Source organism: Rattus norvegicus, chromosome 12 (genome assembly GCF_021556685.1).
Source record: "Rattus norvegicus strain SHRSP/BbbUtx chromosome 12, alternate assembly SHRSP_T2T, whole genome shotgun sequence".
Classification (NCBI taxonomy): domain Eukaryota; kingdom Metazoa; phylum Chordata; class Mammalia; order Rodentia; family Muridae; genus Rattus; species Rattus norvegicus.
This window is the reverse complement of record NC_141545.1, coordinates 23,663,973-23,687,251: the sequence shown is the minus strand read 5'-3', so window position 1 is coordinate 23,687,251 and position 23,279 is coordinate 23,663,973. Positions and strand designations below refer to the sequence as shown.

General features: G+C 43.9%; 1 protein-coding gene across 6 annotated transcripts; it reads right to left on the bottom strand.

Annotated features, from left to right (window-relative positions):
- Positions 1 to 478: 478 nt before the first annotated feature.
- On the bottom strand, positions 479 to 21,505 carry Zkscan1 (zinc finger with KRAB and SCAN domains 1). Of its 6 annotated transcripts, none has more exons than XR_015634122.1 (7): positions 21,375 to 21,505; positions 13,960 to 14,459; positions 13,405 to 13,555; positions 10,714 to 10,805; positions 10,292 to 10,418; positions 4,310 to 7,369; positions 479 to 2,556 (listed from the first exon to the last, which is right to left on the bottom strand). XR_015634122.1 is itself a non-coding variant. In NM_001025760.1 (6 exon segments), coding segments are annotated over 5 exon segments (1,689 nt in total). In that variant the 5' UTR covers positions 14,386 to 14,459; positions 21,375 to 21,485; the 3' UTR covers positions 5,208 to 6,476.
- Positions 21,506 to 23,279: the final 1,774 nt, after the last annotated feature.

Sequence of the window (23,279 nt, the reverse complement as noted above, 5' to 3'; positions counted from 1 at the left end):
TTTACCGAGACCCAGAAGGCAACAGAGTATTTGCTAACTCTGGTTTTTTTCTAACTTTACTACTTTACCATCACATTGGATCTTAGGTGCACACACTCTCTTCTTCCTCTTCTCCCTCTGTGGTCTCACATAGCCCAGGCTGGTCTCAAACTCACCACATAGCCAAAGATGACCTTGAATTCCCGATGTTCTTGCCTCTACTGCTGCAGTGCTCAGATTACAGGTGTGTGCCACCATAGCTGTTGTACATGGTACTGGGGATAGAACTCTGAATTAAGGCAAGCACTCAATCAACTTCACTACCTGCTCAGTCTTCCATTTCTCTTTTGAAAGTTTAGATCTCAACAATGCTTCAACTTACCTTCAAAGAGTTCCCTAGCTTTAAGGACAACAAAGGAAAAAATCAAAGACCCACTTTTTCTCCTAAACCCATTTAGTAAAAGGAACCTTTTGTAGAAAAATGAGGATTTAAAACAAATTCCATTTAAAAATTATTTATTGAACATCTACTGAGCATCTGGACTCTTCAGAGGCTGGTCAAATCAAGGATCCACTTTTTAACAGCAATGATTTAATCCTGCTGGCATACAAAGTTTCTTCTTTGGGTCTAATTTATTCTAATATATGCTGTGAATGGATGAAACAGGATGGTTTATCTAGCCTATGAACAAAAAGACAGTGCCTGAGTTAACTATATAAATTTAGGCTTATCATCACGGACCTGCTTGCAATAATCTTTAACTGAAAGTTTATAAAAATACACTCAATTTAAAATTTTGCTTGCACAACCACCCTAACCCTTAACACTGGTACTCTTAGGACAAGATTTTTCTATTTAATCACAATCTTCCTCCATTGAGGAAGTAAGAACTTTTGGGGCAGGCAGTGCTAGAGATTGCACCCGAGGGACTTGCATGCTAGGCAATCGCTCCACTCCTGAGCCACACATCATACCCCACCCTCTAGCGTACCCCTAATCCCTCACCAGGGTATTCTAGGCAAGAGCTGCACCACATGCTGGGGTCACTCACATTCATGGGGTGCTCTATGTAAATGCACCCCTCACTGAGGGATTCCAGGTTAAGTCTCACTCCCAGTCCAGCTGGGGTAGACTGGAAGCTTCAAGTTGTTACCAATTAAATGGAGAGGAAGGTAAGCAAGTACCCCCCCAACCCCCCACCAACCTTCTCTGGCCTCAGCACTTTCTTAGCAGACCATGAGGTTGCTAGACCTTACTTGACTATTCTCTTGTAACATATATGGAGATTACAGGATAAATGAGACTCAGTGTGATTGGTTGTCCTTTTGTGGGCCAAAAGGATTCAGCCCCAAACTGGAATGAAATCCAAGTTTTGGTCCAGCCTCTTCTAATCCTTCACAAACCTCATGAGTGCTTGTGTACAGAGACCACTTTAAGGATCAATTAAGTTGGCTAATGATCAAGTGATTTGAGTCAGTTCAATTGAGTCAGTTTTTTGTAATGGGGTGTATCACAACCTCCCAGATTAAACAAAAACAAAAAATCAATTCTTAATTTCACAGAAGACTGTGACTTTTCATTTGGAACCACAGCTTAGAACTGAGCAACCTTCACTGTCATTTTGCTGTTTAGAATATTATAGAAAAACATGGGATTGGGGATATCAACTAGGAAACAGAACCAGATAATAAAAAACTACTAGGATATTAGTATTATGGGATATCAAAACGATTTCCAAAACTCAATGTTTGACCTGCAGTACTGGTGATGGCTTACCTTACCTATAACTTCAAGTTTGTTTTACAAAGTTTTAAGACAGGTATTTTCAGACATTAAACAGAATATGAATAGCAAAATAAGTGACTTCTTTAAAACTTACAGTAGTGTTTTCATACTAAGAGCAAAGCCTAGAGCTATGTTAGGAAAACTTTTCCAACAATGCTTGTCTCCAGTAGTAGATGAAATCAAAATCTACTGATTTCTATGAAGCGATCTATTTATATCATTTAAGTTTGCCTCTCTGGTTCTATATTTCATACAATTCATAGGCCTTTGTTTCCCTAATGGGAAATACCTGCACATTTCCATTTCTTTGGAGAAAGGCCGGCTGTGAAATCATGTTTCAGCCTCCTAAATGCTGGGATTAAAGGAATGTACTACCATGCCTGGCTCCCTTACAGCTATACACATAGGTATGTGGGGTTTTTTGTTTAACAGGTTTTGTTTTTGATAGGATCTCTTGAAGTTCAGGCTGGTCTCAAACTTGCTGTCACAGAGGATGATCCCAAACTCCCGATCTTCTTGCCTCTACTTCCCAAGTCCTGGGATCACAGGCATGTGCCACCACATCCTTTTGGTGCAGTGCAGGGATGGAACCACACCCTTAGTCCTTCTTCATACAGACTTCTTAGGGTTGCTCATAGTGGGACACAGAAAAGGGCTCTGTGGCAAGTTTGCTGTCTTGAGTGTCTCAGCATTGTCACTCCAGTGACGGAATGAGTCTTCCATGAGGACGGCAAGATGAGCCTGATGAAGTTCCCTTTCGATAAACAGATCAGCATTGCCTACTGGAATGCCTATTGGGAATAAAGTTGGCAATTCTAAGTAAAATCTTAAATCAACAAACATTCACAGCTATGAATCTTCAAACACTATCTCTTCAGTATAAATGGACCAGAGACTGGCAGCAGAGAAAGCAAAGACAGAGCAAACGTAAATCTTGCAACGCTTTGCAAACTCTGAGATTGCTCCCCTTCTCTGCAAGACCTTGTGTTTCCTGTGGACTGAGTCCCTATTTGTCTAAGCATAGAGGATTTATGAGTGGGAAAACAACGATGGTACCATGGTTCACAGAATCTGGGCAGACAAGCCTTTCTGGTATACTTCCTATCCTCTGTTGATTATAGATTTCCCCCAAATATACTAACAATGGAGAAGACCCTCAGTACACCTCCAAGCCAGGGCCCGCCCATTCCCTTTGATTGACAGAGACCAGGCAGCTTGGAAGGGGCACTTTAGTGTTCTACTGAGCTCTTTTTTTTTTTTTTAAAAGAAGATATATTTATATTTATATGAGTACACTGTAGCTGTCTTCAGACACACCAGAAGAGGGCATCAGATCCTATTACAGATGGTTGTGAACCACCATATAGGTGCTGGGAATTGAACTCAGGACCCCTGGAAGAGCAGTGCTCTTAACTACTGAGCCATCTCTCCAGCCCTACTGAGCTCTTTTCACAGACTTTTCTTGATTCAACCTAAGTAGTTTCCTCCCCACCGCTAGTTCTGAGACCTAATCATGTTTATAACCACGGCTTCTTAGTTACTCCAAAACTTCACTTTCTCCCCGCTCCCTGGTGGTTGGTTCTGTTCAACAGGCTGAACAGGAATAGAAAGAACGACAGGAGGGGTGAAGTACCAAAACACACTGACATTATGGCCTTACAAAATACATTGAGGTACTCAATGTTTACAGTTTGTAAAAGTTGTGTTTTTACTGTTTCTTTAGCATTCCCACACTGGGGTTCTCCTGTGGAGCCTCTGGAGTTAAGACTGAGCTCTCCTGGCAGTTTATGGAACTTACTGCATGACTGGGACAGACCAAGGGAACTTCCTGTCCAAAGCAATGAGTACTATGAAGTTGGCCTCACAGTTTATTTACAGTGTAACCTTTGCCAGATGTCACTCAGACCAGAAACTTTCTGGTGTAAGGCATGGACTGTCCCATATATTCAACATGTCTCTCTACACACATTTAACAATCTCACGTTTATGCCTTTAATATCAAGTGCTTTACATATAAAGTTATCTCACACATATATGCTTAGCCTTGCCTGCCAGGCTGGAGTAGAAAGGTCACAACTTGAAGAATCTGACTTTTGTCATAAAGTACATTTAAAGTCTTAAAAGTCCCATCATGTCAACTGGCATGTTGATGGTTAACTAGTAAGCACTTAGCTGTTAACTAGCTTGAACACTAACCATGATGCAGTGACACTGCTGAGAATCTAAGAAATTTGGGTAACCACCTATAGTCTGCTTTCTAAGTAAAATGTATCTTCAGATGGCTGCCTCCAGGACTGCGTCCCTGAAAGATCTGAAGCCATCCCAGTGACTATCTAATAGATGTCCCCCAAAAATGGGAATCAAATGAGGGTTAGGAGCACAAGTCTGTCTTAATTTCACTTAAGAGCAAAGACTAATGGCTGAAGTGTGATCAGCGTGTAGTTAACTGTGTATAAGCAGCCAAGAGGGAAATGACCAAAGTTCTTTCTTGGGATCAAAGCCAGTGTCTGGATGAGCTCCTGGAGTCCTGTATCTTTCAGTTACCTTTTATTTTTCTAGCAGGCCAGAACTCTCCCACAAAAGTCCACCATTACCATGACTCAGTCCTGTAAGAAGAACCTTAAAGCATCTCTCTGCCTTCACCTCACCCCAGAAAGCGAGTCGGGCACAATCTTCAGAGTAGCTCTGCCAATTTTCAGCTGGGTGGACAGAGTACTCACAGGCAGCACTGAGCAAACAGCTCAGACTGGTCTAAGAAATAGTCAAACAGGGACCGGTGATTGCTTGTAGGATTCTAGTTTGACCTGGAGCAGAGGCCACAGGCGGCAACCTGATGAGACCTGCTGCTATTGTGTCTCACTGACTTTTGCTGCTGGTCAGTGAACAACTGGTGTCAAGATGATTTTAGTTGTTTCTTGAGGGGAAATCTCAAACCGTATGTGGGGCATCCACGTCAATAGTCTTCAAGTTTGTCTTTAGCTTATGTTTCTAGGGTTCTGTAGGGCTGTCCACACTATCTCAATGCTTTCTTGAATAAAGCTGTCTTCTCAAGCCCCCAACTCCTGCATAGTGTATGATACTTGGGGGTCTCCTGTATGTATTATGTCTCCATCAAGAGCTTCTGGGAAGCCACCTGCAGAGATGATAGGAAAGACTAAAATCCCCTAACCTCACTTCCTCACATCAGTCTTTCATGAGAAATAGAAAAGACATTGTGTGCTATTGTGTGGTTGACACAACCAACCATACCAGTGTGGTGGTGAACTTTTTACAGCAACAGGACATCTTCAGCTATTGACAGCTAATGATGACAGATGCTTCTGTAAGTTTATGGTTAAATGTGGGGGAAAAATGCTTCCTTTAACTTTCCCTATCTCTGAGAAATAAACAAATTACCACCCCCCCCCCAAATCAAATGAAAGAACAACAAAAACCCATCACATCTTTTGAACAGCATTAGCTAAGTTTTGAACAACTCAGCAAGTGCTCAAAACACCACTATTCAGCAGCTGACTGAAAAGAACTCTGGCCAGGAACAAGATCTTTGCCGTGGAATGATGTCATACAAACAAAACTTTATAGTTAGTGTTCACGGTTTTCTTCTGTGAGTGGACGACAGGAAGCGTTTCTGACATTCTGTGGCATCTGCTTGCTGATCCACATTTGCAGTCTCTGCAGGTGGTTAACCAAGCTTCTGCTTATTTGGGACAAAAATAACACTGACCTAGGATACGGTACAGTATGGCCTATAGGTCTGGAGGTACCACAGTTCAGGTACTCACATGATTCACAGACTCCAGCACAAATATGATAGTCCTGTTAGAAGTCCATCAGGAGTGCCTTGTGTGTGTTCAGTACGACATCCAGTGCTGTGCTGTCAGGAACAGAACTATATTTCTTCACAACTGAAGCATCTTTTTTGGGGGAGGTGGTGGTGACTGATAAAAGCTTCCAACACTGAACTATGAAGGATTAAAAGATGCCATACAATCAAGTGCTAATTTGTGGAGAGTGCATTTAGGAGTGCTAGAGTGCTTTAGGGATGTTGAAGAGGAAGAGAAGCATCTTGAATTGCTATTCCCGCAGGTAGGACTGATCTCACTGATGAGTGCAGGGCTCTCCATATTTGTTACAGTCCTTGGAACTACAAACTGGTACATATGCCCTCTTTCAGAAAGAGATAGAAATCTTTGGTTTGATTCTGACCAGCACAGTCCTAGATTTCTATAGCTTTGGCAGGCTACCAGTGATCGGATATACAACCTTCTGGATATATACCTTGCTTGAGCAGCATGTCCCAATGTAGTTTTTGTATCAACTATCTCTCTTCATTGAGAAATAACAGGCTTGTTTGCAGCAAGTGGCTTCTTAACTTCAGTTTAATATTCACAGAGCTAATCTTGACTCATCAACTACATGGTGTGGTTGCTGGGAAGCAAATCTTAAAGTTATACCCATTACTAGAAAGCTTGACGTTTTACACACATTGTGTGTGCACTTTTATCTTGAGTGGAAGAACACCCACAAGACCAGCTTTCCCTTGCAAGGACTATAAGAATTACAGGACACTGTTGATGTACTTCTCAGGGATCCTGAAGTGTGACTTCTCAAACAATTGGATGGTGCTATTACTTTTCCCTCAATGGGCACGTAGGTCTGACATAATTCCAGAAACAAAAGGGGGGAAATGGCTTGATGACACACTCCTGCTTTACACACAACTTTTCAGGAATGCTCCAAAGGTATCCAGAGAGGCTGGGCTGTATTCTGATGCTCTTTCTCTGGCATGGATTCTATGGTGCAGTGTGAGGGTTGAGCTTCGGGTGAAGGCCTTGCCACACTTAGTGCACTTGTAGGGCTTTTCTCGGGTATGAATTCTCCGGTGCAAAATAAGGTATGAGTTTCGGTTGAAAGCTTTTCCACATTCACTACATTCATAGGGCTTCTCCCCCGTATGGATTCTCTGGTGCTTCGTGAGGTCTGAGCTCTGGCTGAAGGCTTTGCCACACTCATTACATTCGTAGGGCTTCTCTCCAGAGTGGATGCGCTGGTGCAGGATAAGATTCGAGCTATGACTGAAGGCTTTGCCACACTCGTTACATTCATGCGGTTTCTCTCCTGTGTGGATTCGCTGATGTAGGACAAGGTTTGAATTGAGACTGAAGGCTTTCCCACACTCATTACATTCGTAGGGTTTCTCTCCAGTGTGGATGATTTTATGGCGGATAAGGCTTGAGCTTCTTGTGAAACATTTCCCACACTCATCACATCTATGAGTCTTTGCTCCTGATGGAATCTCCTCGGGAGTATTATTAAAGTTTGCACTCAGGCTGAAGCTTCTTCCCAAACCTTTACCCTTCTCCCTTGGGCCCCTCTCTCCTGTGGTGGGCTTCTTTTCCTTGGCTGTAGGTGGCCCAGGGGCTTTCTTCTCTTTGCCAGTTTTCTCTTCAGGATTTTTCTGTTGCCTTTCAATTACTCTGCCCTGCTGTTCCCGCTTCTCTCCAAACTCTTTCTGGAATCTTCCTGCTATCTCCCCGTGTGAGGTGGAATCTCCTTTGACTTCAGCTTTTGAGGTTGACTCACTTCCATTCCTGTTCTCAGAACCTGACATGATAAACAGAAAATACAAATTGCATCATTTTCTTCTAAATGCAGGTGTTCACACGGTGACATTTACTATGAAGCTTCTATATTCCTGGGAGAATGCCCTTCATAGTATTAAAGATAAAAGCAGAAAAGGGGAAAAATTTAACAACACCAGGAAGAGCTGGAATGGAGGTGGAAAAAAATATCATGGTATTGGTAAAGAGTACAAAGAAGGCCAGGCAGAGGGGTGCATTCAGAGTGGAGCACACCTAGCATTCAATAGTTGAGGCAGGAGAATCATTAGTGATGGACCAGTTGGGGCTACATAGTGAGACCTATCTCAAAAGAAAACAAGAGTGAAAAGAATTTGAATAAACAGGCAGTGGGGACTTGAAAAAAGAAAGTTACGGAAGGAGAGGATAAGGAATTAAGAGGCTTCAGGGATTGTTCTATTATGTGGTCAATTGATAACTAATTAGAAAGAAAACATATTTAACAAGTCATAGCTTGGCATTGTGGTGCATGCCTCTAATCATAATACTCTGGAGGCAGAAGCAGGGAGATCTCCTGAGTTCAAAGCCAGCCCATTCTATATGGAGTTCCAGGAAAGCCTGGGCTTCATAGAGAGACTGTGTCAAGGAAAAAAAAAAACAAACCAGTCTCACTGAAGGATTAACTCCAGCATGTAAGGAACAGGCAAGCAGATCTCCATTCAAGACCAGCCAGAGCTATACAACAAGACCTTGTTACAAAAATAAATGCAATAAGAAATAAGTCATGTTGCATTTCCAGCAAATACTTGTACATCTTACAAAAAGATAATGGGCAAGTCATTCTGAGGAATTGGTTAGTGCTGTTAGCAGAAGGAAGGAAAAGCAGACATTCCCAGTTCTGTCATATTTTATCAACAAGGGCATAGTTAGCAGGTTAACATGGAACCCTGCACCTGGTAGATTATAGGGCCCTTGACACAGGAAGCAGTTTTCTTTCACCAGGAACAGCACAAAGCTACCAGAGCTCATGTAACAGGGAAGGGACGAAGGAGCTACCTGGGGATTCACTACCAAAAATAGACATCATTTTCATCAACTGACAGTTGAGGCTCACAGGAAAGAAACAATCCCTGAGACTGTAATCAGAAGTACCAGCAAACATTTTACAATGTAGTTAAGTCTCTGCATTTTAGCAACCAGCATATTACCAAATTATTACTGAAATTTAAATTTTACCATACATTGCTATACCCCATGTGTCACTATTGAAGAAAACAAAACAAAACCAACCCAAACCTCCTGGGCGTGGTGGCACACACCTTTGACCTCAAGTGCTTGGGAGCCAAAGGCAGTTGGACCTCAGTGAGTTCAAGGCCAGCCTGGTTTACAAAAGAAGTTCCAGGATAGTCAGAGCTACAGAGAGAAACCTACTTTCTAAAACAAACAAATAAACAAAATCCAACAATTAAAAAAGATTTTTTGTGTGTATGGGTGTTTTGCCTGCAGAGGTCAGAGAAGGGCACTGGATCTCCTGGATCTGGAGTTAAAGGTGGTTGTAAGATACCAAATTGGTGTTGGCAAATGGACATGGGTCCTCTGGCAGAGCAGTCAGTGCTCTTCACTACTGAGCCGTCTCTCATGCCCCGAAACAAAATCTTGAAATATTTATTTATTATTTGTGAGTGTGTGTGTGTGTGTGTGTGTGTGTGTGTGTGTGTGTGTGTGTGTGTGAACCATGATGCATGTGTGGAGGCTAGAATACAACCTATGAGACTAAACTCCCTCCTTTCAATGCATGGGTCCTGGGGACAAACTGGTTGCTAGGCTTGGCAGCAAGTGTCCATATCTACTAAGCCACCTCACTGGCCCTGCGTTTTGCTTTTAAGTGACAACTCTGGGAGGGTCTGCGCCACCCTGTTTAGTGGGCTCGTGACTGTGTGACTAGAGGAACAAGCAGTGGTAAAAGTAGCTCATCTTTGACTTAGGGATGGGGTCATCATGGCCACTGGGCCAACTGCAGAGAGGACAGGGCTGCTCTACTTCTTCTGAATTCCAAACAAAGGTCCTTGACCAGCCGGACAATTCCTAAGAGTGTTTATTTCATGTTTCTTTCCCCCTTCAAAGGTTATAGCAGTGACAGCTTAGAAGTGAAGACCAGTTCTTAATTTCTATTCAATATAAAGCACAAGAACCCAAAAAACATCTTCCCCTTTATGTCAGTTTTTAAACCAAGACCCAGCTTCTTCATGCCCGCGTTGGCGTTGTTCATCCTCCCTCTGCCCACCCAAGGTGAAATTTTCTACTACTGCACACATCTTTGGGCTCCTTGGTGGCACTGTGTCCTAGGACTTAAGATCTAGGAGAGACCCATGCAACAGTTTCATTGGCTAGGTAGGACATTTTATCTAGCTGATGCCCTTTGAATTACTTCATTTTTCATAACACTCTCAGCACCAAGAGTTCTTCATAGAAGATCACCATTGGGTTTAGGCCTGGGAACCAAGTGCAAGGCTATGGAGTCACAAAGTGCACATTGAGCAATCTCTAACAGGATAAAGACAGACATCCAAGGACCAGGGATGTCTTGTTAGGTCTAGAACATGGTTTAAAAAAAGAAAGGCTGGAATTGGACTGGTGGTCAGTTTGCCTGGCTACCTCTACTAGAAGAAGGAGATTTCATCTGACAGAGAAGCTGAAATAGAATTCACCAGAACAGAAAGAATCCTCCCAGGTAACTGAATGGCTGGGGAACTGAGAGAGACTCAGAGCAGAAGAGCTGATTTCTGATTTCAGACAGCAGAAATTACCTAGAGATACCAAACCTTCCAAGAATCAGGGAGTTGGAGTGCTATGCCTTTGGAACTCAACAAACATAAATGTTTTCCCTTACTAACCAGCACAGAAGCAAAAAAAATCTTAGCAGACAGGAATTCTGCATTAGTCTTACCCTGGGAAAACACAGTTCCCAAATTCATCTGCCTGCTGTCCCTATTGAGATTCCTCCGAGCCAGGTTCTGACATCCCCATTCCTCCAGGATGAGGGACACGGCCATGTCCTCGATCTTCACCATTGCCTGAAATAACAGGAGATCCCCACACTCAGCTCCCTGCAATATCAGGGATAGTCCTACTGCCCAAACCTGAGGTCAAAGACAGAGCTGAGGGCAGGACTGTAGGACACTAGGAGAGAACACGTGACCAACCCTGATAGACTGAAGGGATTATGGTGGAAGAATCCTAACACTGAGGGGAGTGGGCTTTTCTGTGGGCTGGACACCAAGAGCAGGTGATCTGGTTGAGGCTCATGACAGATGCTCCAGCAAGGGGCAAATCCAGGGTCTCAGGAGGGAACAGGGGCCCATGGCTCACCTGGGAATCTGCGGTCAATAGTGCAGATGCCATCGCCTGGTCTCTGGGATTCCCCTCATGCTGAGGGGCAGGAACGTGGGTGGCAGGGAGAGCTGAGGAGGAGAAAGGGGCCGTGAGTAAAACCGGTTCTTCTCTGAGCCTCCCTCAGTGAAGAGCCTGGCATTCTCCCTCCTAGACTAGCACAGTCACTGCTTGATATTTAGCTACTTAAAAAGATAGCTCCAAGACTATAGTCGATAGGAAGGAAGACTTAGGCTGGAACTGCACAGAGCTCATAAAAGGGTCCTTAAAATCACCAGGTCTAAACTTTAGATGGAGAGAATGAGGCCCTGAAGCGGCCGATGACTGTACTGTCAGCTTGGAACGCTAGGTTACTCTTCTCAGCTGTAGGATCAGTAGCTGTGCATCTGGCTTGTACTTTACTGCAGTGCAGGGCAGCACGGGATGCAGACTCCCTTTTCTGCATATACTTGTGAACAACACACCTTCAAGCGCACAGGACACAGAGTAATAAGGAAGAGGGACCCTCATCCTTCTAAGTCCATTTCTGCCATTCTGACTCTTGTTCCGTTTGGCCACAGTGGCTGTTTGATAGAACACACACTGTTCAAATGTTGATGAGACGTGCGAATGTAGAAAGGTATGGGAAGCACACAAAAGGCAGCCGTAACACTGCATCTGACTACCAACTGCATGCAGTGAGTAAGGAGAATAAAGAAACCCAATGTAAAGTTAAAATGTCTCCTTTTCCTTCCTTTGCCAACCATCTTAGGTTTGGAAATGTTCCTGACAGACAGAGGATGGGTTGGAGCTGCCAAAGAGCACAGAGAGAGACTACTCGGTCTCTGCGCCTTCTGCCTGCTACTACCTGTGAGGCAAAAGACACAAGAACAAGACCCCAGTGCTTGGGCCTTCTCAGAGTTAGGAAACAAGATAGAAGACAAAGAGGAAACTGAGAAAGAATCCATTCAATAACAACTTTGAAAACAACAACTCTCTTTGCAGTATCTAAAACCATTTCCCTAGCTCCCTGAGCAACAATCTGGTGCTTAGATCCTGAATGTCCTCTCCAGCTGGCACCCAATGACACCACTGTAACTTATGCTTGTGGAGAAAGAAATCGACACGGGTGGAGTTAAACGTATACAGTGTACGTGTCTGCTGGCTGTCTTCCACGATGCCTGGGAGAGAGAATGCTACTTTAAGCTCTTCCCTAATATTCCTCTTCCAAATGACCTTGCAAATAGACAATGGTGAAGGAATGTACTTTATCTTTTCTGTAACTCTTCAAGAAACTTAAAGAAAATAGACTCTGTGTGTGTGTGTGTGTGTGTGTGTGTGTGTGTGTGTGTGTGTGTGTGTGTATGTGTGTGTTGCACAGATGTGAGTAGTCTGACGTAGGTGAACTCTGGTCCCCTAAGAATAGCAAGATCTCAATTGCTAAGTCTTTTGGCAATTGTTCCGATATGCTGTCTACTTGCTTTATTTTAAATTCTGATGAAATTATTGTCTATTTCTATAAAGTGGTTGGGGAACCAACCTAATGCAACAGATTTTTATAGAAATAACCCAAACTAGTACTCTTTTCATTTCCTCAGTCTAAAAGGAGAATCATTCTCATTCTTTTCCCTTTCAAAGATTGAAAAGAATGGTATGAAATATTTTATGCCAGGAGGTGGTGGCACATACCTTTATTCCCAGCACTTGGGAGGTAGAGGCGAGGTGAATCTCTGAGTTCAAGGCCAGCCTGGTCTACAGAGTGAGTTCCAGGACAGCCAGGGATATACAGACTCTGTCTTGAAAAAAACCCAAAACCAAATATACATATGAAGTCTTCAGAAAGACTTATGACCCCTACCAAAAATGATTTAAGAAATGCTAACTCAAGTGTTTCAAAACCCAGGCTGGAAGCTAGGCCTGGTGGTACTCACCTATAATCCTAGTACTCAGGAAGCCGAGACAGGAAAGACTGAGTTTGAAGCCAGCCTTGGACTATCTGTATACCAAGATCTTGTCTCAAAACAAACCATTCAAGCTAGAAATAATTACCACTTTTTCTGATTCCCTCCACTCAGAACTCTGCTGGACATCTGGACTGCACACAACTTAACACGTGCTATAATGTTCAGTGAGTACACAGTGCACAGTTCACTCACCTCTGTCCTAAGCACTCAGTCTAGGATTGCTCTGTGAGCAGATAACCGAACAAGCATGCTGCTTTGTGGAGTTAGCTGGTGACACAGAACGAGAAACCTCTACCTTGGATCATTTACTTCCCCACCTTTTTTTGGAAGAATGGGGTAAGGTCTCATCCCTTCACTGACCTGGGCTGCCTGTACTGACCTCAAACTTGCTGTGTGGGTAAGGATGACCCTGAAATCCCGAACCTCCTATCACCAGTCCTGAGTGTTCCAAGTGTGGACCACACTTGCCTTTTTGGTTTGCTTTTGAGTCAGGGCCTCACTAAGTGGCCATGGCTATCCTGGAACTCACTATGCACACTCAGCTGTCCTTGAAGTCAAGAGACTCACCTGCTTCTGCCTCCAGAATGCTGGGATCAGAGGAGTGTATCACCGTGCCTCACTTTATGCAGTGCTGGGATTGAACCTAGAGCCTCATGCAAGATTCTCTACCAACTAAGCCGCCTCTAACCTGAACATTTCTTTTTCACAAGTGAACGCAGCTTCTTACCTCGGGGTGATAAGAGACGAGGCTTTCTAGACGAATGCTTGAAATGAGACTGGGCAGCTTCATGATGGTCGAAGCTTGAGGACTCCTGAACTGGATCCAGAGGCACCACACCCCTGGCAAGCATCTCAGGCCCATGAACTTGACCTGGGACCTGAGGGGGGAAATGGATAAAACTTGTGATTGGCCTTGCACTCACAATCCTCCTGCTCTAGCATCTCAAGTGCTAGCATTAAAGGTATGAAGCACTATGTCTGGCCTAGCAAATCACTTTTAAAACAGAAATTAGAAGAATTAAAGAAAAGCCTCTAAGTATCCAGTGGATGCTGAAAAGAGGAGCCCCCACCCCTTCATCCTTCCTATGGTCGGCCACTGAACCCTGAGCCTCACAGATGCTATCTACGCACATGCTCTAGAATGGAGTGAGTCACACTGCCAAGCTCCCAGAAGTCTTTGAGAGTCCAGGAGAGCAATAGGCAAGGTCAACTGCTCCAAACACTCCCCTCTGAGCCTACCCCTAAGTCTTCTTACACATACCGGTGCTATCCCTTTTCTCACCTGCTGTCCTGACAGATCAAGTTCCAAGTCTTCCAGAAGAGTCACGGCCTCTTCTCCACTGTCAGGCCGGTACTCCTGCAGCCACACTTGCAGCTCTTTGGGCAGGATGGACAGGAACTGCTCCAGTACCAACAGCTCCAAGATCTGTTCCTTGGTGTTGACTTCTGGTCGAAGCCACTGATGACAAAGTTCCTTTAGTCGATTTAGAGCTTCTCGAGGCCCAAAAGTGTTCTGGTAACAGAAGCGCCTGAACCGTTGGCGGAACACCTCTGGGTCGGGTGGTGGCGTCTCCTGAAGGCTAGCGTCCTGCCCCCACATGTGGTCTTCCTCGTCTTCTTCTTCTACCTTCACAATGACTATACCATCTTTCTCCTGTGCAGCCTGTGGGGATAGACCCGTGGCTTCCCTTGACTCAGCAGTCATCATTTAGGTGGGGTCCAACAGGGTCAGGCTGCAGTTTCTGTCCTAGCAACTATCTTCTATTGGTTTCTGCACTGTTCCTAAAGTTAAAAAAAAGAAAAAAAAGTGGTAAGACTTAATAAAAATTAACCAGGAAGTAGAGAAAAGTGGGTCCCTGGGCTCAAAGGCCTGCCAGTCTAGCACTCTGGGTGAACTCTAGGCTAGTGGGAGACAGAGGTAGACAGTGTGTGCACATATGGGGCACGTACAGTGACCCGTGCTAATCTTTCATATAAGGGTGCACATTAAGACACTAAGAATGCCTCTAAAAATAAAGGAAAAAACACCACAGAGCTGCACTAGCCTTGATGTCACTTCTAGTATTAACTTGGAACTAAGGGGCTGGAGAGATGTCTCTGTAGTTAAGAGCACCTGCTGTGCCATCATGAAGACTGGCTTTAAAATATGGCACCCATATCATAAGATGAGTCATATGTATCTGACATACATATGAACAACAGCAGGCACAAATAAGTAAGCCTTTAAAGAAACAAACTTGAGGGCTGGAGAGATGGCTTAGAGGTTAAGAGCACTGACTGCTTTTCCAGAGGTCCTGAGTTCAATTCCCAGCAACCACATGGTGGCTCATAAACATCTGCAATGAGATCTGGTGCCCTCTTCTGGCCTGCAGGGGTATAGACAGGCAGAAAGCTGTATACATAATCAACCAATCTTAAAAAACAAAAACCCTTGGAACTATTTTCTAGCTCATTTAAAAATTTTTTCAAATGAAGAATGTCAATGGAACTTTGTCTTTATTTTTAACACACACTCTCACACACATGTGCTACAGTACATGTGTGGAGGTTATAAGACTCCTCTACCATAAGTGTCCTGGACATCACTTAGGTTGTCAGGCTTGGTGGCAAGTACATTTACCTCCCTCAGACGTCAAACTGAAGTCTTTAATAATAGCAAACTCCAACTCCCTGGTTACTCTGCAAAGACTGGTTAGGATTTTTGGAAACTTTAAATGTTCCATGACTCTTTAAATCTTATACTGGAGGGACTGGTAAGATGGCTCTGTGGTCAAAGCTCTAATTGCCAAGCCTGAGGATACACTTGTTAGGGGTACTGTGGTTGTATCGGTCTCCTCTACTATTAAAAAGTAGGGACAATTATGTGGTTTACAACCCCTACCGCCATGTTTGTTTTAACACTCTCCAAAGTATTCAATAACTATTAGTTGAATCAGGTTTTAGAAAATCACAGAAAATGGAAATAGACTTGTGGAAATTTGAATTTGGTAACGGATACCTAGCATGGAGCGCGACTCATGAACTGCCGAGCACAGTAACCGTCATTCTCCCGTCTGAACCTACCGGTCTTTGGAAGCAGTGGTTTACAGCCACCCGAGCCAAGCGTCCTGGGCCAGCAAGATGGCTCAGTGGGTAAAGGCAGTTGATGGCAAGTAAGCCTGATGATCTAAGTAGAACCCTGGGAGCTGCATGGTGGAAAGAACAGATTCCTGAAAGCTGTTCTCTGACCTGTACTCCACACACTCACCTGCCTGCACACAAATAAACTAACATGACTTAAAAAAATTGAAAAGGGGGTTGGGGATTTAGCTCAGTGGTAGAGCGCTTGCCTAGCAAGCGCAAGGCCCTGGGTTCGGTCCCCAGCTCCGAAAAAAAAAAAGTTTTGGTTTCTTTAAAAAACAGAAATATTGGGGCTGGAGAGATGGCTCAGTGGTTAAGAGTTCAATTCCCAGCAACCACATGGTGACTCACAACCATCTATAGTGAGATCTGGTGCCCTCTTCTGGCCTGTAGGCATGCATGCAGGCAGAACGCTGTATGCATAATAAATCTTAAAGACAAACACAAAAGCAGAAATATTATGAGGATGATTTTCTTTTTAATCCCAGGTATGGAATATGGGGCCAGAACAGGTGTGATATTTTCTGAGATGGTGTGGTGTTTGGAATTTTGGGGACCTTTCAGAGGTTTTATAAATGCTAGGAGACTGTGGATTGCTGCGGTTTGTTATCTAGTAATTCGCAACAAAGAAACAAGAAGAAAGTAGATATCCTGATAGTGACCATTGCTCCAGGGAACTCTATACCCCCAATCAGCGGGAAGTGGTCTAACGATAATTTTGTCCCCCTTCTCCTCTATTGTTTTGTTTTCTCTCCTAACCAGTGTTAGGGGTTGAAAGGGTGGAAGAGGTGTGAAAGAAAAAAGAACCCACCAAGTAGCCAAAGTCTAGCTACAGTAGTAATATACAAAACATCCAGAAAATAACAAGTATGCAAATTTTTGTGGGAGGTTTAAACAATTTTATTTGAAATTATATTTATGCGTACTCACACATGCACACACCACAGTGAGCTATGGGAGGTCAGAGGTCGACTTTTGAGATTTTCGTACCATGTAGGTCTGGAGGACCGAACTCGGGTTCAGCAGGCTAAGGCAGCAAGTACCTTTACCTGCTGAGCCAAGGTACTAGCTCTCAGTGGCGGTTCAGACAATCCCCATATGCTGTTTTGTTTTCAGTGGCTTCAGCTCAGCGGTGACTTCTTTCCATCCCAGTACACACACACACACACACACACACACACACACACACACACACACACACACACACGGGTCAGTGCAACACTGTTTGAAGGTGATTCTGGTTTCCCTCAATTACTGTCCACGAATCTGATACATACATTCAAGGGTTTCCACCATCAGGACACATTCCTCTATTCCAGCCCTGTGCATTCTTCCTGAGAGTGGTGAATTTACCTTATTTCTAACTGGAAATATCTGAACCCAAGCATGGGTCATGACCAAGGGACTTCACTCTTGCCATGGACTCCCACTCCATTTATTAACTGTCGGTCAATGTTTTACTCACCCTTCACGATGCACATTGCCCTTCTGATTAGTCTAGCCTACACAGGAGATGAGGAGCCAAACTGTACATGTGGGGAGGACCACCCCTGCTATTTCAGTTCCCCCTCCACTCTCTTCTTGGAACAGTTGAGTAGCTCAGGGAGACATTCTTCTAGTATCTCACCTGGACGAGCTCAAATGAATACCTTGCCTTCTTTGACTCTTCCTCCTCATATATACTGAGTCTCCAAACCAGATTGAATTGAATTATTTTTTAAGACTGGTCTCCAATTCACTAGTGGTTGAGAATAATCTTTAGTTTCTAATTCTCCTACTTCCACCTCCTGAGTACTGAGATTACAGGAGTGAGCCATCGTCCATGTATGTAGTGCTGGGGATGGAACTCAGGGCTTCATGCATGCTAGAGGAGCGCTCTACCCACTGCTATATCCACAACATCCCGAGTAAAGCACCTTTGCTCATATTTACTGTCTAGTCTGGTATGGCTTCTTGGTTCTCTACCTCTATTCTCTCCCTACCTACCCTCAATCTACTAGCACTTTCTCCTAAAACTCCTAAAAAATTTACAGCCCAATCCGTGGTCTCCATTTCATTTCCACTTTCCCTTCAAGCTTCATTTCCCACCAACCTTTGCACTCCACAAACCCTTCCCCACTCAGGAAAATAACTCCAAACCCAGCACCTCAGTCATGCTCTGCCGTGAGTGCTCAAGAACATAAAAGGGAGAGTAAAAGCCAACATTGGCAGGTGCAAATAATACACTTAGCACTTCACTGGACCACATACCAACAGTCTTAAGAGGGGCCTAGGATTACCATCTTGCTTTATAATGTTAAAACTGTAGTTACCAGACAGTAAATTATTTACCTAAGCTCTCAGAGCAAGTAAATGCTAGACCAGGACCCGAAACTAAACTGTCCTATCTCAGGGCAATTCTTTTTTTGTTTTTTATTTTTATTGGATATTTTCTATATCTACATTTCACGTTATCCGCTGTCCTGGTTTCCCCTCTGGAAACCCCCTATCTCATCCCCCACACCCTGCCTCCATGAGGGTGTTCCCCCTAATTTGTTTTTCTTTTCCCAGCATGAGTGTGGAAGCCAGAGGTTGACACTGGGTGTCTTTCTCAATTTCTCTGCACATTACCAAGGGAGTCTCTCACTTGAACCCAGAGCTTGCTGATTGAGTTAGGCTAGCTGGTCAGCTTGCTCTGGGGATCCTGTCTCCATTTTCTTAAGGCTGGGATTATAGGTGTGTGCCCCTCACTTGGCTTTTTCCATGGGTGCTGGGGATCCAAACCCAGATCCTCAAGTGTAGCAAACACTTCACCAACTGTGCTGTCCATCATATTATTACTGTAATTATTTTGTGGGGCCTGATGCATGCCTTTGAGCTACCCCCACCCCCGCCTAAACATTCTTATAAGAAAAATGTATGACAGAAAGATCAAAAGTTCAAGATCTGTTTAAATTATGAAGTGAGTTCAAGGCCAGCCTGAAGAACTTAGTGAGAACCTGTCTAAAATGAAATATGAGGTTCAGTAGCACAAACTTGTAATCCCGGCACTTGGGAGGTAGATGCAGGAAGACAGGAACTCACTGCCACCCTGGCCTATAAAAGATATCTTAAAAGCCAAAACCAAATCAAAACAACCAACAACAAAACCCCCAAACATCCACAAAATAAATACAAAATGCAAAAAAGGCCAGGGATGTCGTTCAGTGGCAGAGTACATGAAGTCTAAGGTCTTGGCTTAAGTTAAACTTAACACTTGATTGAATTTACCAAGTTACTACCTTGGGTGTGTGTTCAATGTTTCTTACATTAAGCAAATTAACCTGAGACTGTAAAAAGTCTCTGGCATTTAGTAGGCACCGGGGAAGTCTTACTTAGTGATATAGCTCATCTGCAATGCAGCAAGACAGAACATACAAACAAGTCAGGTGTGGTGAAGCATGTCTGTATTCTGGGTACCTCAGAGGTGGAGGCAGGGGTATCTAGACTATAGGGTCAGCCTTGGGTACATGGTGAATTTGAGGCTTAACAGGACTACTTGAGGACAAAGAGATATAAAAAGGAAATTCAAGAGAAATAAGTGTGCATTACAATTTTCAGCCTGCTTAAAAGATGGAAATCTTAAACTTAAAAAAAGTGGAAGAAGGGGTTGGGGATTTAGCTCAGTGGTACAGCGCTTGCCTAGCAAGCGCAAGGCCCTGGGTTCGGTCCCCAGCTTCAAAAAAAAAAAAAAAAAAAAAGTGGAAGAAATACTGTAACAGCAAAGGCAGCATGAGCTGGAACAAATGAATTATGTCCCCTGCAAATAAGTCACACATCCCTCAGTGGTTTCCAGTATTCTTATTAGCAATGGAATAGGGACAGAGGAGAGGCAGAAAACCACCTTTGGGGTTCCTCTAAAACAAAACACATATCTCCTTTAGAAAAGATCACTGCCCAGCAACCAGACCTCACCAAAGGAAAAACAAATGACTTCTGACGAGAAAAGACTCCAGACTCCGGGCTCCAAGCATGGTTTATTTCAAAGGATGTTTTCTCAAAATCCAGTCTTTCTTCTGTGGCATAGTCTTGCAAGTTTAAATAAATGACTTTACTCCCCTCTTCAACAGAGAAACAAAATGCTTTATAATATGAAAAAGCTAGTCTTAAAAGATAGCTAGTGGCCTAGTGTTGTGGCAAGTGCCTCTAATCCCAGCACTCTGGAAGAAGTGGCTGGAATTCCAAGGTCAGCCAGTACTAGAGAGACCCTATTTTTTTTTTTTTTAAAGATATCTAAATATCAGTATCACCACAGAATGAAAAGCTAAGATTTAAGATTCAGTATGCTGGCCTGGTTGTATCTAGATAGAGTACAAAGCACTCCATTTGAAAAATTTCCAAACAGAGACATTAAGTAGAAATCAGCAAAAGATATCAGTATTTAGCAGCAGGCATTTCTGTAAGTTAACGAAGATGAACCTAAATAAAATAACAAGAAAGAATCTTGTGTAGTAATTGAAAGAGGACACAAACCCGAAAAAAAAAAAAAATCCGGGTAAGTCTTCACTATAGTTCCCTTGTAATAAAAGTTATTTTCCCACAGTTGCCAGCTTTTCTAGTAACTTCACTTCTTGATGTGGTTACCATGAATTCTTCATAATTCCAACAAGTATTCATTGACTGCCTTCAATCTGCCTAGCACTGCCCTATACAATAAATGCTTTCTTTGGTCCCAGGCCATGGAACAGCCACTCTCTATAATCAAAGTGTGTGTGTGTGTGTGTGTGTGTGTGTGTGTGTGTGTTCAAACTAAATGAGCTGTGCGTTCTTATTTATTTATAACTACTATTACATTTATCAACTCCACTCATTTCAAGTTTGAAGAGCCTTTTGGAGCAAAAGTAGTTAATTTTATGGATAATAAAACTGATACTTGGCAAACGCCTTATCTCATCTAAGGTCATTATGTTGATCAATCTCTTACTGGCCCAGTATGATTTCGCCCAGATACCCTTCACCTATCACCTATTGCAATGAAGCAAGGTAAACTAAAACTCCACCTAGTTTCCCAGATAGCATTTAAACAGGCTTAAACCAGCAAGAGCTTCTGAAACATTCCATAAAGCTGACAGCCGGCTGTTAATTTCAACTAGATCTTTTAACTACTGTCAAGCGTCCAACGCTTTCGCTCAGCGCTGGGAGGTAGAGAGAGAAAAGCAGGTGATCTGGAAATGTTTGCGGAACCTCAAAACGCGTACAGAGCTCAAGGTCTTCTGCATCGTTCATTTCACGATCCTCAAGGACCCAGGACGCGCGGACCGGACCGGGGAAGCGACTGACAGCAATAAAACGAAAACCACACAAAACACTTTCCCCTGCAACTATAGCAAATGGCGATAGGAGGAGGGAGAGAAGAATCCAGACATGGGGATCACGTCCATTCGTGATCTTCTCCTCAGAAATGTTATACAAGGATGATGTCATGAAAGGGTTCCCCACTGACCCCAGGGATTCGAGCACCGCCGGGACCCCGCAGGGCTCCTTTCCAAGCCCCCCGGGTGGTCACACGGCCCACCCTCGCGGCCCGCCCGTCCTCCGAGAGTCCGCCATGAGACTCACCGTGAGTCTCCGGAGCGGCCTGGGGACGCCGGGCGACCAAGCACGGCTGACTCCCAGGTTCAACCCGGCCGAAGGGCACTGCACACCGACCTAGGCCCTCCCAACACCTCGCCACAGACACAATGAGTCACAAAGACCGGAAGTAGGTCAGCATCTCACCTTCCGGGACCTAGCTGAGCTTCCGGGTCCTCTCTAGGAACTTAGGAGGACTTTGCCTCTCGGTTTTCGAATCTCTTGCCGAGTCTTCCCACCCAACGCTTCCCCAATCCAAGAAGTCCCTGATCGCCTGTCTTCTGTTCCAGAGGTGACAGAGACATAGTGATTCTGTTCAGGGTGTTCAGTTTTTCCCTGATGTAGTGTTCTTCAGCTCTGTATTTGTTACTTTCTCCCCGTCTTTTCCATCTTGGGCAGTAATTACAGTTATTATCAAGCGATAATAATAGTAATCGTATGTCTGTGGTAGAGGAGCTGAAGTAAGGGTGTAGACAGAGGTAGATCAAAGCCAAGCCAGGGGTGGCTAGTTTCACAAATCAGCCCTGGTGAGGTGTGCCAATTGAGTGCATAGTGTTTCCAAATATTTGGCCGGTGGACAAAAAAACTATCTTTCGGTAAACAAGCTACTTACATGGGTTCCGAGCTTTGCTCAGGTAGATCATGCTATTATAGCAGTTTACAAGGGTTTTTCAGAATCACAGGCACTTTTTACCTTCAAGGCGTTTTCCTAGGCTACAACAACTACTGCCTTTATCTCTTTGCCTTGTGGGCAATGCAGAAATACGGCTCCATCTTATAGAAGGCTCTTCATCCAAGGCAAGTCCACAAGAGAGAGACCGTACAGCATGGGAGAGGTAATTTTATATAAAAAACACACAAAAAACTAAAAAGCAATTGCAGTGTTTTTTCATTTATTAATTAACTAATTCACTTTACATCCCAATATCAGCCCCCCTTTCCTGCCAGTGATAGGTTATTTCTCCGCCAGTGAAATAAGCCAATTCAAGCTAGATTATATTAATCAAAGGCAGGTTATTGGGAAGCTGTTCTCAGTCGAGTTCACTGACCCAAAGGATTGAGGCCAGGGGAGTCGCCATGGGGGGAGGGGGGACGGTGTGCAGAAAGAGAGAAAGGGCTCGAGCACAGAGACAGAAGGAGTCGGAGGAGAGGGAAAGGAAGAGGGAGAAGGAGGAGAGGGAGAGTTAAATGTCTAGATTATATAGGGAAGAGCCAAGGGAAAGTCAGTCCAGCCCTTGGGATGGAAAGTTCAAGGTTGGGGACAGGGTATCCCAGGTAGGGGTTGAGGTATGATAGAAGTTGGAGGTCAGGTCTGATTTGATATGTAAAATATTCATCTCAGTCCCTTGTCCTGGAGTCCAAAAGCAAACACCCAGTACTCGCTCATGCAAGTCACCCCCCCCACACACACACACCCACCCACACACTTCCATTCCTCCTTCCCCTATCTGCAGTATTGTTAAAGGAAAATTTCACCCAACAAGGAGCTAGCCATTCACTTGGAGAAGTAGGAAAAACCTTTATTCATGTATGAACTAGAAACTAGGCTTCTGCTTTGAAGGGTCCAGTCCCCTTGGCAGTTTCTTATAGCTTTTTGTAGGTCAGGTAATGGGGTTGCCATCCCTGTCTTTGTGATAATCTTAGAGTGGACTAAGTCTCTTAATCATTAAAGGGAATTTAATTAGGCAAGTTTACAGGAACAGATAGCTAGGTAGGTAGATAATAACACACAGACATTTGGCAGGTAGCAGTAAACAGGTATACAATAAAATCTAAGGCATTTGCAAAGAACACATTTTGGCTGGTAAAGGATTTTTCTCTTGGCAAACAGAAATGGTATCTGCAACATGACCTTTGTCTGCTGTGACAAAATTCCTTTCAGGTAGCTTCTGG

Bases quoted from the DNA above. Each gene is read 5' to 3' on its own strand.
- Zkscan1 (XM_087579186.1), bottom strand. From the start codon at position 14,385: ATGATGACTGCTGAGTCAAGGGAAGCCACGGGTCTATCCCCACAGGCT. The intron at 13,556-13,959 runs GTGAGAAAAGGG...TTCCCCCCTCAG, and splicing joins TTGATCTGTCAGGACAGCAG to GTCCCAGGTCAAGTTCATGG. The intron at 7,370-13,404 runs GTAAGAAGCTGC...TTATCATGTCAG, and splicing joins TCGTCTCTTATCACCCCGAG to GTTCTGAGAACAGGAATGGA.